This window comes from Venustampulla echinocandica, assembly GCF_003357145.1.
Source record: "Venustampulla echinocandica strain BP 5553 chromosome Unknown scaffold_7, whole genome shotgun sequence".
Taxonomy (NCBI): domain Eukaryota; kingdom Fungi; phylum Ascomycota; class Leotiomycetes; order Helotiales; family Pleuroascaceae; genus Venustampulla; species Venustampulla echinocandica.
The window spans coordinates 315741-331936 of NW_022474212.1; the positions used below are offsets into that span (position 1 = coordinate 315741).

General features: G+C 50.5%; 5 protein-coding genes across 5 annotated transcripts; 4 read left to right on the forward strand and 1 right to left on the reverse strand.

The window, feature by feature from the left end:
* Positions 1-566: 566 nt before the first annotated feature.
* On the forward strand, positions 567-3070 carry BP5553_08035 (3-isopropylmalate dehydratase; the record flags this gene model as incomplete). Its single annotated transcript, XM_032016658.1, has 4 exons — positions 567-666; positions 724-755; positions 815-889; positions 947-3070. The coding sequence occupies 4 exons, from the start codon at positions 567-569 to the stop codon at positions 3068-3070; spliced, it is 2331 nt and encodes a 776-aa protein (XP_031866949.1).
* A 1004-nt stretch (positions 3071-4074) lies between these two features.
* BP5553_08036 (MFS general substrate transporter) lies at positions 4075-6046 on the reverse strand (the record flags this gene model as incomplete). Its single annotated transcript, XM_032016659.1, has 4 exons — positions 4075-4380; positions 4434-5282; positions 5345-5773; positions 5843-6046. 4 exons carry the CDS (start codon positions 6044-6046, stop codon positions 4075-4077), a joined length of 1788 nt encoding a protein of 595 aa, XP_031866950.1.
* A 2879-nt stretch (positions 6047-8925) lies between these two features.
* BP5553_08037 (uncharacterized protein) lies at positions 8926-9912 on the forward strand (the record flags this gene model as incomplete). The annotated part of the gene is made up of 1 exon (XM_032016660.1): positions 8926-9912. One exon carries the CDS (start codon positions 8926-8928, stop codon positions 9910-9912), a length of 987 nt encoding a protein of 328 aa, XP_031866951.1.
* A 2311-nt stretch (positions 9913-12223) lies between these two features.
* BP5553_08038 (MFS general substrate transporter) lies at positions 12224-13892 on the forward strand (the record flags this gene model as incomplete). The annotated part of the gene is made up of 2 exons (XM_032016661.1): positions 12224-12296; positions 12379-13892. 2 exons carry the CDS (start codon positions 12224-12226, stop codon positions 13890-13892), a joined length of 1587 nt encoding a protein of 528 aa, XP_031866952.1.
* An 872-nt stretch (positions 13893-14764) lies between these two features.
* On the forward strand, positions 14765-15738 carry BP5553_08039 (uncharacterized protein; the record flags this gene model as incomplete). Its single annotated transcript, XM_032016662.1, has 5 exons — positions 14765-14896; positions 14962-15030; positions 15091-15118; positions 15196-15238; positions 15297-15738. 5 exons carry the CDS (start codon positions 14765-14767, stop codon positions 15736-15738), a joined length of 714 nt encoding a protein of 237 aa, XP_031866953.1.
* Positions 15739-16196: the final 458 nt, after the last annotated feature.

The window sequence follows — 16196 nt, forward strand, 5'->3', positions numbered from 1 at the left end:
AGATGGCAATGCGTGGGCTATGACAATGGGCAGTGGGCAATGGCTAATAACTGCTGTTGTCGAGCAAATTCAAAGCATTCAAAACGCTAGAGTAAAGGTAACTAGCTATAGCCAGCCACAGACATAGACATAGAGGTACCCATACTACCACCATAAGCTGGAATGTACATAATAATTAAAATAAAACAACAAACAATAAATATAAATAATAATGCACGTGCAGAGGGGTACAGTAACTGGTCCGTTCCCCCTCCGCCAGCCCCAATCACCACTAGACCAACAATCTCCAGCCAATCACGAAAGCCCCGATTCAAACCTCCAACGCCTCCCTCGCCCGCCGACATCGGCCGTCCAGTAAACTTTCCTTGCGATCTCATCCACATAGATCCACCCCGCATTCTGCCCCAAAAGCACCTACAAGTACTTCTTCTCGCCTTCTCTCCCTGCTCTCATCTTCACTGCTTTCACAATATCCTCTTCCTGTCGCCATCAATCATATCATAATCCTCCTTCAGATTCATCTGTGAATTAACACATTACCTTGCATTGCATTGTACCTCTACAAGATGCCTGCTGCAGAAGGGAGACCGCGGACTCTCTACGATAAGGTCTTTCAGGACCATATCGTGGACGAGAGACTCGATGGCACGATCCTGCTCTACATCGGTTTGTGAAACCCCATCTCCCTTGAGAAGTACAAGTCCCGTACTAACTCCGGTTTAGATAGACATTTAGTTCATGAAGTCACTTCACCGGTACCTATCCATCCCACCCCCCACGTTAGTATGTTACAGCGATAGCTGACCCGAAACAGCAAGCCTTTGAAGGCTTGAAGAACGCAGGCCGGAAAGTCCGGCGGCCAGACTGTACTCTTGCCACGACCGATCACGTATGCATCCATGGCCTTTTACCACTTGAGAATAATACGGACTGACAATACCTCTAGAATGTCCCCACATCCTCTCGAAAATCTTTCAAAAATATCGAATCTTTCGTTGACGAGGAGGACTCGAAACTCCAATGTATGACCCTCGAGGAGAACGTCAAGGACTTCGGCATCACATATTTCGGCCTCGGCGACAAACGTCAAGGCATTGTCCACATTATCGGTCCTGAGCAGGGCTTCACCCTCCCCGGCACAACCGTTGTCTGTGGTGACAGCCATACATCTACCCATGGCGCCTTCGGAGCTCTGGCTTTCGGTATTGGCACGAGTGAGGTTGAGCATGTCCTCGCCACGCAAACTCTCATTACGAAGAGGAGCAAAAACATGCGGATCAAGGTCGATGGACAACTCACTCCTGGTGTTAGTTCGAAAGACATTATCCTCCATGCTATCGGCAAGATCGGCACGGCTGGCGGTACCGGTGCGGTCATCGAGTTCTGCGGCTCTGCTATTGAGGCCTTGAGCATGGAGGCTAGAATGTCGATTTGCAACATGTCGATCGAGGGAGGTGCGAGAGCGGGTATGATTGCCCCCGATGAGATTACCTTCGAGTACCTCAAGGGCCGGCCATTAGCACCGCAATATGGCTCAGATGAGTGGAACAAGGCGGTTGCCTACTGGAAGAGCCTTAAATCGGACCCGGGCGCCAAATATGACGTCGATGTCTTGATTGATGCCATAGATATCGCCCCTTCAGTTACGTGGGGAACTAGTCCCGAGGATGTTGTGCCAATAACTGGCACAGTCCCCGACCCGGAGACTTTCGCAACGAAGGATAAGAAGGAGGCCGGCCGACGTATGCTCGAGTATATGGGTCTCACAGCAGGGACACCTATGGAGGATATCGTTCTCGATAAGATCTTCATCGGGTCCTGCACCAATGCTCGTATTGAAGATCTTCGGGCAGCAGCTTCCGTTGTCAAGGGTCGAAAAGTCGCCGCAAATATCAAGCGCGCCATGATTGTCCCTGGATCCGGTCTCGTCAAGGACCGTGCGGAATCCGAGGGTCTTGATAAGATCTTCCTCGATGCCGGATTCGAGTGGCGGGAGGCTGGATGTAGTATGTGTCTCGGCATGAATCCCGATATCTTGGCACCAAAGGAGCGTTGTGCCAGCACAAGTAATCGAAACTTCGAGGGTCGACAGGGAGCTGGCGGACGCACACATTTAGTTTCTCCAGTTACAGCTGCGGCTTGTGCGATTGTTGGCAAACTCACTGATGTCCGGAAGATTGCCGACCAAAATGCAACCCCTCGCCCGGCATCACCAAAGCCCGTTGAGATCAAAGCTCATGTGGATGAGAGAGCGGAGACCGACGACGACCAGCGACAAAAGATTGCCGATCAACCTGAAGATTCCGTCGACGTTCCCCATACCAACACCATAGCCCCCCATACCCCTAAAGGCCTTCCAAAGTTCACCATTTGCAAAGGTATCGCCGCCCCCCTAGAACGCGCCAACGTCGACACTGACGCCATCATCCCAAAACAATTCCTCAAGACAATAAAGCGCACCGGTCTCGGCTCGGCGCTCTTCTTCTCCCTCCGGTACAATGCCGACGGTTCAGAAAAGCCGGAATTCGTGCTAAACCAGGAGCCCTACCGCAAATCCAAAATCCTCGTAGTGACGGGTCCCAATTTCGGCTGCGGAAGCTCGCGAGAGCACGCTCCTTGGGCACTCTTGGATTTCGGAATCACATGCGTAATTGCCCCTTCGTACGCCGATATCTTCTTCAACAACACGTTCAAGAACGGCATGTTACCCATCGCCATCAGCTCCCCCACAGACATGGAGACCATTGCAGTGGAAGCGCGCGCGGGACGGGAGATTGAAGTCGATCTCCCCAATCAGGTGATCAAGACCGCGGACGGAACACGCATTTGCGGGTTTGATGTCGAGGAGTTCAGAAAGCATTGCTTGGTCAATGGCCTTGATGATATCGGCTTGACCATGCAGATGGAAGATAAAATCCTCTCGTTCGAGGAGAAGATGACGACGCAAACGCCTTGGTTGGACGGGCGATCGTATTTGAAGCGTGGCCGGAATGGGAAGCTGGCTGTCAAAGCCGTTCCCGTGCCGAAGACTAATAGGGGTGAGGAAATCAAGGAGCCTTTGGAGTGGTAGATACCCCCCTTACGCAAAATAAGCTGAGGAAAAGTTTTTTGTGTAAATATAAATAAGGCACCTACCTACCTAGCCAGTTCTGGAATGGAGGGCCTCGTTTTTTTGACCCAGGGTGGGATTATTGAGCTTTTATGCTTGCGGGATGGATGGATGGATGGATGGACTGGGCGGATATTTTATCTAGCTGTCTAATACCTAGGTATCTGCATGCCTTCGGCTTTTGCTAACGAGAAATGAATGGAACATACGGCTTCTTCTTCTCTTTTTGTCGTTCGGGATATATACATAGCGTGAAATCATTTTCACGGGTTTAATATAAAAAAGTTTGTGTTGGTTAATGAAAGGGAAATTGGTTCTTGTGTATACGCAGATTTTCATAGTTCCTACTAACTCTATGGCTTTCATGTTAATTGTATATCTACCTATGTATGTTATGTAAAGGTGATAAAATACCTTATCCCATTTGTCTACACTAAACGGAACGATCCTGATGTACTCCTCCCTTTCGATGTATTATTATCTCTATCCATTTGCAGAAACACGCAACTACGTCTCTTCTTTCACCCATCAAGCAAACATGTTCATGAGAGATCCCATCTAGATAAGAGTTGAAAATTGTATTTAATTTAATTTAATTTAACCTCCCATTTGTAAATGGGAAATATTTTCTTCCAAGTCCCTACTCCCAGAGTGAGTGAAGATGGGCACACAAGGCCTCGCTATATCCCTATCTATCAGATAGTGCCGCCTATGCTAATTATATATGAAATGTATGTCTGTAGGTATGTATGTATGCCACTCCCGAACGCCTACGCAATGCGGACAGTATCCAATCTTCCACAAAAATGCAGTGATGCCGTTTTTTTCCATTAAAAAAACCTCCATCCTCCAATCTACCACCTCAAAACAAAAGGAAATTAAAAATTATCAATATATGCCAAAGAGCTTCTTTTTCAAGAACTCTTCAGCAAATTAATACTGGAGAAGCTTAAATGAAAAGCACTCTAAAGCTTAATAGGATGCTCCTTCCGGATTTTTCCGCCGAACTTGTAGATAAGCGCAGGGCAGGGAATCAGTCCAATGGCGATGAACCCCAACACGCTGTTCCCCCATCCGTAGCCTAGACTGTCGTACATGTATGGTCCGGCGAGGGGCAGGAATGCGCCGAGAAGGGAGCGGGAGACAGTTAGAGCTGCGATGGCGGAGGCAGCGTAGGCCGGGAAGGAGTCAATGGTGTAGGTTTGGATGGGGATGAAGATTCCCATCATGCCGAAGCCGAAGGGTATTAGGCCGATGATGGGGACGATCCACTGTGGTTTGTGTTAGTTGAAAGGCTTGATGACGGGTGGGAGAGATGGCTTACGTGAACGGCTTTCTCGGCGGCCCAGCCATACCAGAAGAATGAGATGGGGATGAAGCATGCGAAGAATAGACAGGTGCTTAATCGCATTTCGGGCTCGAAAACACCGTTGTTGGCCTTCGTCATGCGGATAATTGTCGGGTCGGATATCTTGGCGACGAGACTTACACCGGTCAAGAAACCGATACCGATACCGATGTATGCTAGACCGGTGAGTTCTGGCTGCCAATGGTATTGTTTGATAAAGACGGCGGTGATGGTTGTGAAGAGAAGGTAGAGGAGCCCGTAGACAACGGCCATGTATAATGAGAGGAGAAACATGATTGGGGAGCGGAATAGCATTTTCAAGGGCCGCACCATCCCGTTGATTAGGATGTGCGTTGGGCTATGGATGGGTTGACCCTCGTCGTAGCAGCTTATGAGATCGGTGCGGTTGAGTTCCTTTTGGAGACGCTGTACCTTGCGGTGGATGAGGACCTTGGGGTTGGTCTCGCGGTTCAGCAATTCGATGCCGATGGTGAGGAGAGTGCCGACGATCAGGAGGATCCAGAATACCCATCTCCAGCCGATCCTCTGGGCGATGAAACCTCCGCAGATTGGCCCTATGACGGGGCCGAAGAGGGGCCCGATGGAATAAATCGAGCTGGCTACTCCTCTGCGATCAGGGGCGAATATATCTGCGATCACGCCTCCGCCGATGGTGATACAACCAGATCCGCCGATGCCTGCTAGGAAGCGGAAGACGATGAGGCTAGCAAGGTTGGGCGCGAGGGCACAGCCGATTTGCCAGACGCAGAAGAAGGCGTTGGCGCATGTTAAGATGAGCCGACGTCCGTAGATCTCAGAAAGGGGCTGGAAAATTCAGTGTAAGTAGACAAGTTACACAATTATTTTTATGTTTGGAGGTTACTTACTGCAAGAAGCAATGGGCCAACTGCATATCCCAAAATGAAGATGCTCACAGTCAACGAAGTCAAAATCGTCGAAGTATTATGGAAATCTATATCCATGAATATGACACCCGGTGCAAACATGGAGGAGGCCAGAGGCGAGATGAATGTGATGCTTGCAAGCAACCCGATGAGCATCCACTTCCTTGACTCTTGGAAATTCAGAGGCATCTCGGGATCATCCTGCGATTCCCAGCCCACGATGCCTCTATCGAGGTCCATGAGCGGTAAAACCTGAGGGGGAAGTCTTTCTTTCTTGCTTCGGTTGGTGAGGGCGGTAGCTATTCGGCTCATTCTGCTCTTCGTACTCCGGAGGCTGTTCTTGGTCTCCACGCGACGGACCTCGGAGTCATCTCCCACATTCTTCTTGCCGGCTTTGATGGATTCTATGGTCTGTGGACATGGATGTTAGACTGGGTTTGGCCTCTCAATGAGCGTAAAGCATTTGGGGAGGAGACATACCCGCGACATTGCGAGGTCAGTCATATGCCCGGCATCCATCGATTCTACCTGTTCATGTTCCAAGTCGGGTTCTCCAGTTGCGCCCTCCGCTATCTTGAACTCGGCATCCGCCTTCTCGTGGTCTGAGTGGTATGCAGTCGATTCGGTCGTCATGGTGCCATTGTCTGGGACCGGACCCTTTTCGAGGTCCCTTTCTGTCGCCATCTTGGGACGACGAAAAGCTGCAAATTCTGTTCCTGGTGGCTCTCTCTGTTGATGGCGTCTGTTTACCTGCCGAGAGATTTATATACCTACCTAGGTACCCGGGTACAAGTATGGAGGGTTCAAAGGTGGGGCCGCTTGGTTCCTAGACTCTGTGACAAGGGAAGGCTAGAAGGATCGAAGGATAAGTGGAACAAAGTATAATCGCAGTTGTTGCGTTGAGAATGAGACTGAGACTGAGAGCAACTTCAACTGCAACAGTACAGAGCGGAAGCGGGAAAGGAGGAGAACAGGAGAGAGAGATCACATATAGCTCGGGTTTCGGGGCAGAGAAATTGTGCGAGATGGTTATATACTCCCTTCAGGCCCCCTACGGACAATAGCAGACTCTTCGTCTCCATAGGAAGTTTAGTTGTGCAGATGGCGAGTGCTGGAGGCGTTCATAGCTGGACGATGCAATGATGCGATCGTCGGCGGGTGGGGGGCGTATGGTTCTTATGATTCGCCCAGCAGCGTCGTCGTCGTGCGGCTCGGGTTTTTCTGTGCGCACAACTGGCGTTATGCGCCTTGTGCAACTTTGTGCGCTGCATTGGGCGCGTTGTGCACGCCTGCTCGGGGCCTCGGCATCGGAATGCTTGTCCTTGCGCTTGCAGGGTTCCGCGGTCCCTTATCTTGCGAACTATACCTGGTACATGGTCTGTACTTCGAGCTGGAAATTGACAATTACCTGTTGGTACCTGACCTGTGTTGATTGTCTTATGACTTTGTGATGATTATCGGAGGTCGGGCGAGATAAGCCCGGTCGTGAGGCCAGAGGCGGCATCTACAAAGTTATAATATCCGACAGTACAACTGTACATGGTAGTAGCACCGCCAAACCGGCCCACCACGCAGTCTTGGAGTGGCCAGTCGAGGTCTGTTTGCTAGCCTCACATGCGATTCAGGAGCAAAATCACAAGGAATTTCTTTCTACAGCTTACTCTGTACTTCATTTCTCGCTTTCGTATCTTACGAGTTTTCATTTCCTTACCGTGGAGCTCTCAAAGTTGAAGTTCCCTCCTGCTGAACCCGCCTACGTTGCAAAATTTCTCCTACTTGAATAGCTCAATTTCAGTCAGATATTTATATGACTTGAATACTTTAATTTTAGTGAGATATTCGCGCGATATCAGATTTATATCTGGGTAATAGCCGTGGGGCCTTATAATACTGGCGAAAAGAGTTCTGCAACTAAGAATGCGCTATAGGGTCCTTCCTCCAACCTTTACCCTTCATTCTTCCAACTTCCACCCTTCCAACTTCTGCTCTCTGCTCATTTTCTCACTATCTTTACCTAACATGTCCCAAGATGCTATCGGAGAACCTTTCGATTCTTTCGATGTGTAATACGACTAACCTGTAAAACCCCACTTCCGAGCCGGTCTAAGGAGTATACAGTCTATGTATAGTACTCGCTTTGAGGATCGCAAAATATCAAAGAGGCTACGAACTTTACAAGATAATCGAGGAGCTCCAGGCTCAGTTTACTTCCGTTGTCTCTGGCAGAACCGAATTGAGCATTATGCAAAAGACGACGCTATCGTGTAAGTCTCTCTCTCTTTCTTCGCCGCCTCCTGCTTAGCTGTTGATTCTTAGATTCGATCCCATCAAGGGTCCCTCGAATTGATTCAATTCCAGACCTAATGTATTGATGTCAATCTCGAAAAAATGCAACTAGCGCAAATATCTCAATTTCGGTCAGACATTCGCGGGTTCAGTAGCCAACCCAAGAGACGACCTTAAATTCGAACTTCCTTGCCTTCTTTTTGGGTGGCTTTCCTCAAAATCTGTAAGTTGAGTGAATGATCTTCATGACCGCCTGGTCATGATCGAATGCACTAAAAGGAACAATGCGATGCATACCTACCTAGTAGGTACCTACGGAGAACAGAGTACATTGCTAGTTCATGACCAGGTGATCAGCGCTTCGACGCAATCGAGCAACGCCACTACAGCCTTATCGTGAACTCAGACTCGCTGTTGCGAATTCCATCGTCTTTGGAACAACCCCCAAAATTAGACGAGCATACATAGGTACCTAGGTATATATGTACTGTACGAAATACTTATATCCCCTTAGGTCCTCGACACAGCTGGACGGAATCCGAACCACGGGAATTATCGCGATTGCCCCAATGATGAATATTCAGGCCTGCGACGACTCTCATCTCCTCGTGGTGTTGGCTGGGAACTTCACTTCGCGGTCGTCTCTGGACGCTGGAGGCTTGCAGAACCTTCACTGAGAGGCTGTGCTCTAGAGAGTGGCAGACGCCACAAACGGTGGCTACCAGACCAAGCAATGTCTCACAACACCGCCCATACAGGTACGTCGGACTTTTTTCTAGAGTCCTTCATCCAGTCGTTACGCACTCGCCGATGAGTGGTCCAGAATCATTAAGACATGAGACTTGGCCGACGCCCCATGATAGGTATGGAATCTTCAACGGCCGCATCGCTGGGCTTCCGAGGCCAAACCAGCGACCTGGTTCTGCGAGTTCTGTAGGCAGCGAGAGACTGCCAGCTTATTTTTAGGGATCTTGGCAATTTTGTGGAAATTAGATTCACTGAATACTTGGGCAAGGCGGATTGTGGACATGATGGGAGCCTCGGGACGGTATGTATATAAGTGAAGCCAGTCTCCTCAATCCAATTCATCAACTTCACACTCATTCAGTTTACGTCGGTCTTTATCACTGTTTCTGCTTTCTGCGAATACACGCAACAATTGAATCAACCAGTCTCTCTTTAATTGCTTCAATCATTCTTTTCTTCTATTTCCAAGCGCTCAAGAAACCCTCGATTTGGATATAACAGCAGCCTTGTTTCATCCTCCCAACCACACGATGCGTTCTCACCTCTCTAGCATGGCCATCGCCATGGTGTCCGTGGCAGGTGCTGTCACACTTGGTCCTCGAGACATCCCCAACGAGATCATCTACATGTCCAACTGCGATACGAAAGGAGTACTTTCCAGCGAGATGTCTTACTACAAAGACTACACAAACTCCAGGGCAGGACAACAGCCTGAAGATATCGCGGTGTTGAACAACCTCGGGACCGTTGTTTGGGAGGCTCCAGTGGGCGGCAACTTCAAGTCGGGCGTCTCATTCACCGCAAAAGGATTAGATATCAACAAGAACCCTGGAGAGCAGTGCGGATCTGGAAGCAACGGTTTTGCAAGCTTCACCTGCTTCAGGGAGCAAGACGTGCTCCTATACCGCGACGGCGACAAGACATGCAACAAGATCTACTCTTGCTCCCACTCCAACCACGTCGAATGGACCCAGACCCAAGCCTCCCTATCGAGCGACATCGTCAAGATCAAAGACGGGCACAGCGGCACCGACGCCTTCAACACGATCTTCTCCGTCATCTCCGGGAACCACTGCAGCGATGCTCCGCAAGACATCGGTGGAAAGTGCCACATCAGCTTCACGTGCCAAGCTCCCAGCGACGAGATCCTCGCCGCCATGGCGAACTACCTCGTCCAAGCCGTAGGGCCACCAATTCATCCCGAGACTGTGGTCACTCCCCCAACCTGTAGTGGCAGCATCGCTTGTCTTAGGGAAGCTCTCACCCCTTGCTGCAGTCAAAAGGTTGATCAAGTCGCTTCGTTCCCTTCCACCGGGAAGATCGATGTCTTTAATCGGTTCGCGGATGATCCGACGCATCCGAGTCTGCAGGCCTCTTTGTCGTACCAAGTTACATGTCCAGCTCCCCCCAAGTGCGACTTGGCAATCTGTGGCTTCTTTGCTGGTGCGATTGGTGCCATCCCGGGCTTTGGTATTCTGGGTCTCATTGGGGCTGCTGTGTGTCTTGATTGCAGGTGAGGTGGCACTCGCGTTCTTGGTTGGAGCAACACTCGGTGAGGATTTTGCTTTAGAGATGGGTTGTTTTTCCTTTGGGAGTGACTAGCTGTCGTCAGGTTAACAGGAATCAGGTGGGAAGGGGGTTTCAATTTATTTTTTTGGAATGCGACAATTGATAATGAGTGGAGCTCGAGCGATATTGGACTGGGAACTGGAACTCGGGGAGAGTGGTGGGTATAGAAGGTTGTTTTGGAACACAATGTACTATAACATGATCTGATTCTCTTCTGCGAAATCTCTAGCGGTGTTCATAGACTTCTTTACAAATGAATCTCCATATTGTACTTTCATAGCCAACAGCTTGTACGTTGAGCGAGGCACTAACCTCAAGACTTATCAGATGTATTGATAGAGGGGTAGCCCGCATCCACTAGGCGTCTACCCAGAAAGAAGAAAAGCGGCCGTGGAATCAAATCCAGCCAATCCCGCCGCACATTTTACCTACAACTTACAGTAGCCGCCTTGTCCTCGTTTCCCGGGAGGTACCTTCATTCAGCTCTAGCTGAGTCCCGGGGTTGATCCGGTAGGTAGCTCACATTCTCCGCAGAAGGGCACTTGGTGTGGTGCCGTGCAGTGCAGAGGAAAACTGCCTCCGTATTGTGTATCGTGTGGTGTGATTGAACCATTGAACAGAGGTTACATAGTGTACATGTATGCACCTACGGAGTATGTGCGTTGCTTTGCTTTGCTTTGCGTTGCGCATTGCATTGCACTGTGCATGCTGTATGCGATATGCTGCAATACCAAGGCGCCAGACCACTGAGGGGCAAGCTATCCAGCGCGAGATGCGGCATCAATAGCATCTGAAACCCAGGATGGCCGGTGGTGGTTGATATGGAGTGTTAGCTGATGTACTGTACATTGAGGTAGATATGATTCGGTGTCTCTGGCACAGGTGGATTATGGCTTGTTTATAGGTAGCTCTTCGAAGTACGAAGTTGCATTGTTTTAACGTTGTGGTTGAGGTTGTGGTAGTTGTAGTGGTTGGAGTCTGTCGCTCTCGCCGCCTCTTCCTTCACCTCACCTGTTCATCTTTCTTCACCTCGCACCTCGCACCTCGCACCTCTCACCGCCAACATCAGCATCAACAATAATGGACTGGGGACTCCCAGGATCAATAATGTGGACGACAGCTCGAGGCCGAGGCTGGCCTATCGCAGCTGCCAAGGATCGACACCAGGTTGAACCAAATAGTGCGATCCCGATTTCGGCGGCTCTGTCTTATTCTCCCAAGCGTCCATGGTGTTGACATCTCCTGATGCATCCATCAGATATACGCCGTGCAACACGCTCCCCCATCGCGCTCTTCCCGGGTCGTTGCTTTGGACCAGACGAACCCAATTGGAAGATTCCGTATATGCGGTTGACGATTGCATCGAAAGCACTTGTTGTCGCACTCCATCGCACCTACACACACATAGCCTGACGAGGTTGGGGAGGTCGCGTCGCATCGCCTTCGCATCCGCATCCGCATCCACCCAGATCAGCATGCCAGTAGTCAGTGCCAAAGGCTCAAAGCAGCGCCTTATCTCCTCCACACTGTTCGCAGCGCCGTTGGCGGCACATAACAATCCGAACGAGCACCGAACTGAGCAATGCGGCCACCTGACAGGCAGTTGCTGCCCTTTGCTGCTGCCACTTGCTGCCCCGCGCTCAGCCTCTGGCTCCAATTTTCCGCCCAATTTCTGGAAATTTCTTCCCTCGGCCGCGAACAAAGTGCAAGTGCAAGTGACCCCGCGACAAGCCTGGACACACCTCAATTTTCTGCCCGGCTGCCAATCTGCCAATCTGCCAATCTGCCACTTCTGCTCTGCCACCCAGACAGACAGATCTGCTGCCAACTCTGCCAGAACCAGGGACAGCGCAAACGTAACCACCAACGGCCTGTCCCCCGACAGGCCAGCGGGCCGAGTTGGCTGTACGCAGTAGGTGAGGGTGCTCCCGGCTCAAGAGCTTTTGCTATAACTTTCCGCCACTCGTCCCCTTCTTCTCTTTCCCCCTCTGTCCTCCCACCATTAACCTTATCATCCCTTTTCCCTTTCCCCTCTCTGGTCGTTTAGTCGGGCTACTTTCCTGTCGACATCTTTCTTCCTTGATACCTACCCTATCCTCTTCTTCCTTCTCCTTGCGTTGCGCAAAGGGAAAGATAGAATAGAGCCGGATTTTGAATTGAACGCGAATTGAACCCTCGCTCTGTCGTTGCATCTCTTCCTTGCCGCAGAGTCCTCAATTCTCGAGTTCAACCGTAAGAATCAAGCCAGGCATACAAACAATGACCCTAACAAAGCAGAGTCCAAAAGTACGAGACCCCAACAAGTTTCCCACAGCTCAGCTGTTTCTGCTTGGTGAGTCTTTCCAAGTGTCTCCCACTTCATCTTCGAAAGTCTCCCCTCAAATTGTATCCAAACTAACACAACCCCCCTCTAGCGATTGTCCGTCTCGCAGAACCCATCGCTCTAACATCCATCTTCCCCTATGCCTGGCCCCTCGTCAAGAGGTTCCGGGTCGGCAACGAAGATGACGCCTCTTTCTATGCCGGCCTTCTCATCTCAACATTCGCCCTGGCCGAGTCCTTGACGGGCATGTTCTGGGGGGCTCTCTCCGACCGCGTGGGACGAAAACCCGTGCTGCTCCTCGGATGCACTGGCACAATGCTGAGTATGGTCATGGTGGGCTTCGCAGCAAATATTTGGGTGGCGCTGGCGGGGAGAGCTCTCGGAGGAGTCATCAACGGGAACATTGGCATCATCCAGACCATGGTGGGGGAGTTGGTCACCAAGCCCGAGCACGAACCTCGGGCCTATAGCATCATGCCTTTCGTGTGGTCAATCGGCACCATCCTTGGCCCTGCCATTGGAGGTTACTTCGCTGATCCTGTCGTCTCGTTCCCTGACACCTTTGCTAGTGATGGGCTCTTTGGGAAGTTCCCGTACCTGCTACCAAATTTGATCTGCTCTGCGCTTCTCTTGATCAGCATCGCTGCAGGCTACTTCCTGTTGGAAGAGACGCATCCGGACATGCAACCGCGGGTGCTGCTCCCTGCCACGACATACCACTCCGACGAGACTCCACTCATGGCCACCGCAGACGCCATCAAGACTCCTGCTGTTGACCTCCGCGCGGAGACATATGGCACATTTGAAGGCAGCGACGACAGTACTTGGCGACACTCCCAGCCAAAGACGAAACCCGTCAAAATTTTCACACCGCGCATCATTGCTCTGATTGTCGCCCTCGCAATCTTCAGCTACCATAGCATGTCTTATGACCATCTCCTCCCAATTTTCTTAGAGGACGAGCCCGGCACTCCCATCCCCACCCTGTCCCTAATCGCAAGGTCTGTGACTGGAACCCCGCCCCTCCGTGCCACAGGTGGCCTCGGTCTCAGCATCCAACAAGTCGGAATAATAATGAGCATAAACGGGGCCATCGCCCTCTTCGTCCAAGCAGTCATCTTCCCTTGTGCGGCCGAAATGTTTGGGATCTATAAGCTCTTCATAATTGTCTCCGTCTTGCACCCGGTTGCTTATTTCATTATGCCCTTGCTTGCCTTCCTGCCACCATCTTCGCTGTACTTGGGCCTTTATACATGTCTTGCGGTCCGCAACCTGCTCTCCATCCTAGCCTACCCGGTACTTTTAATCCTCATCAAGGAAGCTACACCCAGCCCTTGTGTTCTCGGAAAGATCAACGGCCTAGCGGCTTCTGCTGGCGCGGGGGCTAGAACCGTCGCTCCTCCGGTGGCAGGCTATCTATATTCACTTGGTTCGCGGTTCGAATTCTCCGGTCTTGCTTGGTATGCTTCAAGTTTTGTGGCTGCGATCGGCGCAGTGCAGTGTTTCAGCGTGAAGAGAGAGAGAAGTCAGTATGACATTGATGAAGGAGTGGACATGAAGAAGAATCCTATTATTGTTGTTACAGAAATCGGCGATGAATATTGAACATCGCTCTTAGATATCGTTGGAAAGTTATACCTGGATTTGCGAGGGGTCTGAAGCGAGGGGTTTTGAAGAGAGCAACGCATTTAGATGCATATGGATATTTGGGACGGCGTTTAATTGAAAAGTTGGGATTGGGATCGGGATATTTGCATGGGCATGGCGTTTGATAGCGTCTTAGCGAGTGACACGGTGCGTATTAATTCTCCTTGTTGAGCATAGTTATACATCGTAGGTTTACTTTCGAGAGTTGGAGATATAGGAATTAACTTGGGGGGTAATGGAAAATATAATGCAATATAATAAATGGACCATCTAGTACTTATGCTTGCACTTCGGCCGAGTGGGATACGATACCCGAGACCCCCTAGAAGCTTAAAGCCCCCCCTGTCCTCCTGCTTGAGCCAATGAAGCCCCCCAACCCGGGCCGGGCCATCAAATCCTCCCTTCAGAGTCTAGACCCGCGAATAGCAGCATATATCTCGTGTTCGGACATCCCGCTCCCGGAGTTTATTACCGGGCCTACAATACTGCAATCCCACCCAACATGACTGACTACTGAACGCTGCGCCGCAACTATCAACTAGAAGTTAAAGGACCTAGATTCCAAGCGTTTTAGCGCGTCAAATCATTTATGCTTGGCAAATGAACCAACCAGATCGCACTCATTTGTAGGGGGAAAAGGGGAGGGGGGCGAGTATTACTACGCTTAAAAGCCGCCCTGCTGCATCCTTTCGTAAACCCCATCGTCCTCCTGTCGAGTCACCACCAAAAAGCTTAGTCGCAAACACTCTCGTTATTAATTACAGTATTTCTTCACCTACGTTCGTTATTATAATCTAATATCACACACCAAAACCACGCTCATTTCCAGAATGTACAAATCCACAGCGGTCGTCGCGGCGTTGGCTGTTATGGGCGGTGTTGCCTCGGCGGCGGATTCTACTACGGTGCTTTGGTTGATTGGTTTTGATCAGCAGCCTGTTGTGGCATCAATTGTTGGATCGGTAGGTGTTTTTGGATTGATATGGGTTGATGGAGAAGTAGTTGGCTAATGATGGGTTCGGTGTAGGACTCGAAAGCGACGACTTATGCGCTTGCGTGCCCAACTCCAGAGAGTGAGGACTGTGGTGTTCCTACGGTATGTATTGGATCCGACGCATAGGCCGATAGATGCATCCGCTGATTATCTCTCCTCTAGGGCTTCACAATCACCCAAGGCCCTTCAAGTACGCGAAACCCTCCTGCTTCCCCACCTTCCTGCCTACCTAGCTAGCAGCAGAGACACTAACCCGGTCTTCCACAGCGCTCCACTACCTCCAGACAATGTCTGATGAGGGCCATGTAGCGTAAGCACCCACCCCCAGCGCATACGAATACCAGCAATAATACTAATCGGAAATATAGCACATACGATATGGGCTGCCAAATAACCAGCTCGAAAACTGGAACCTGCAGCGGGACCGTCGTTGAAATCGAAAGCGGCGGACAACCCAAAACCAGCATCCTGACCACTCCCATTGCCGCAAGTGACCTTGGAGGGGTGACGGTAACAATCACGGCCGGCGGCAAGGTGGCCGCAACCACGTCGGCTGCTACGGAGACGACGAAGCTGACTCCCTCGGGGAGTAAGGCGGATACTGGGTCGACGTTGAAGCCGACTGCCTCGGGGAGCAAGGCGGATACTGGAGCTGCTTTGTCGACGGGTGGTGCGGCTCCAACTGGAACTGGCGCCGCTTCGGGGGCCGGGGAGTCAAAGACCAGCACCGGAGGGATGCCGATGATCACTGGAAATGCTCAGTGGGTTGTCGGGGGTGCGGCGGCGGCGATTGCGATTGCAGCCTTGTAGTAGGGTTGAGGTGCTGGCAGGGTGGAGATTTGTATATTGTTAAGGACTGGAGGTGGAATCGCTAGGCGTTGTATATATAGTTAGTTATATATAATATATAACATAGTTAATATCATCAACATCAGCGGTTCTAGGGGAAGCTGTCGGGTTTTTTATTTGGCTATGGATTATTTGCTTTAACGGATAAGAGATAGTTTTATGGAAGTTGTTGGTAATTGTATTAAGGGGCATTCAAAGTAAAGGAAGACTAGAGACAAAGCCGTCATCAACGATATATATAGCGCATTATTGGGCGAATTTGGTGTACAACTCTGTTATTAGAATATCTGGCTAGTTGCAAAGTAAAGCTATTCCTAGATCTCTACCGAGCGTTTGTCCGCCTACTATATTCGTAAATATCTGACCGAGATTGAGGTATTCAAGTCGCGCGAATATCTCAATCCCGGTTAGATATAGAG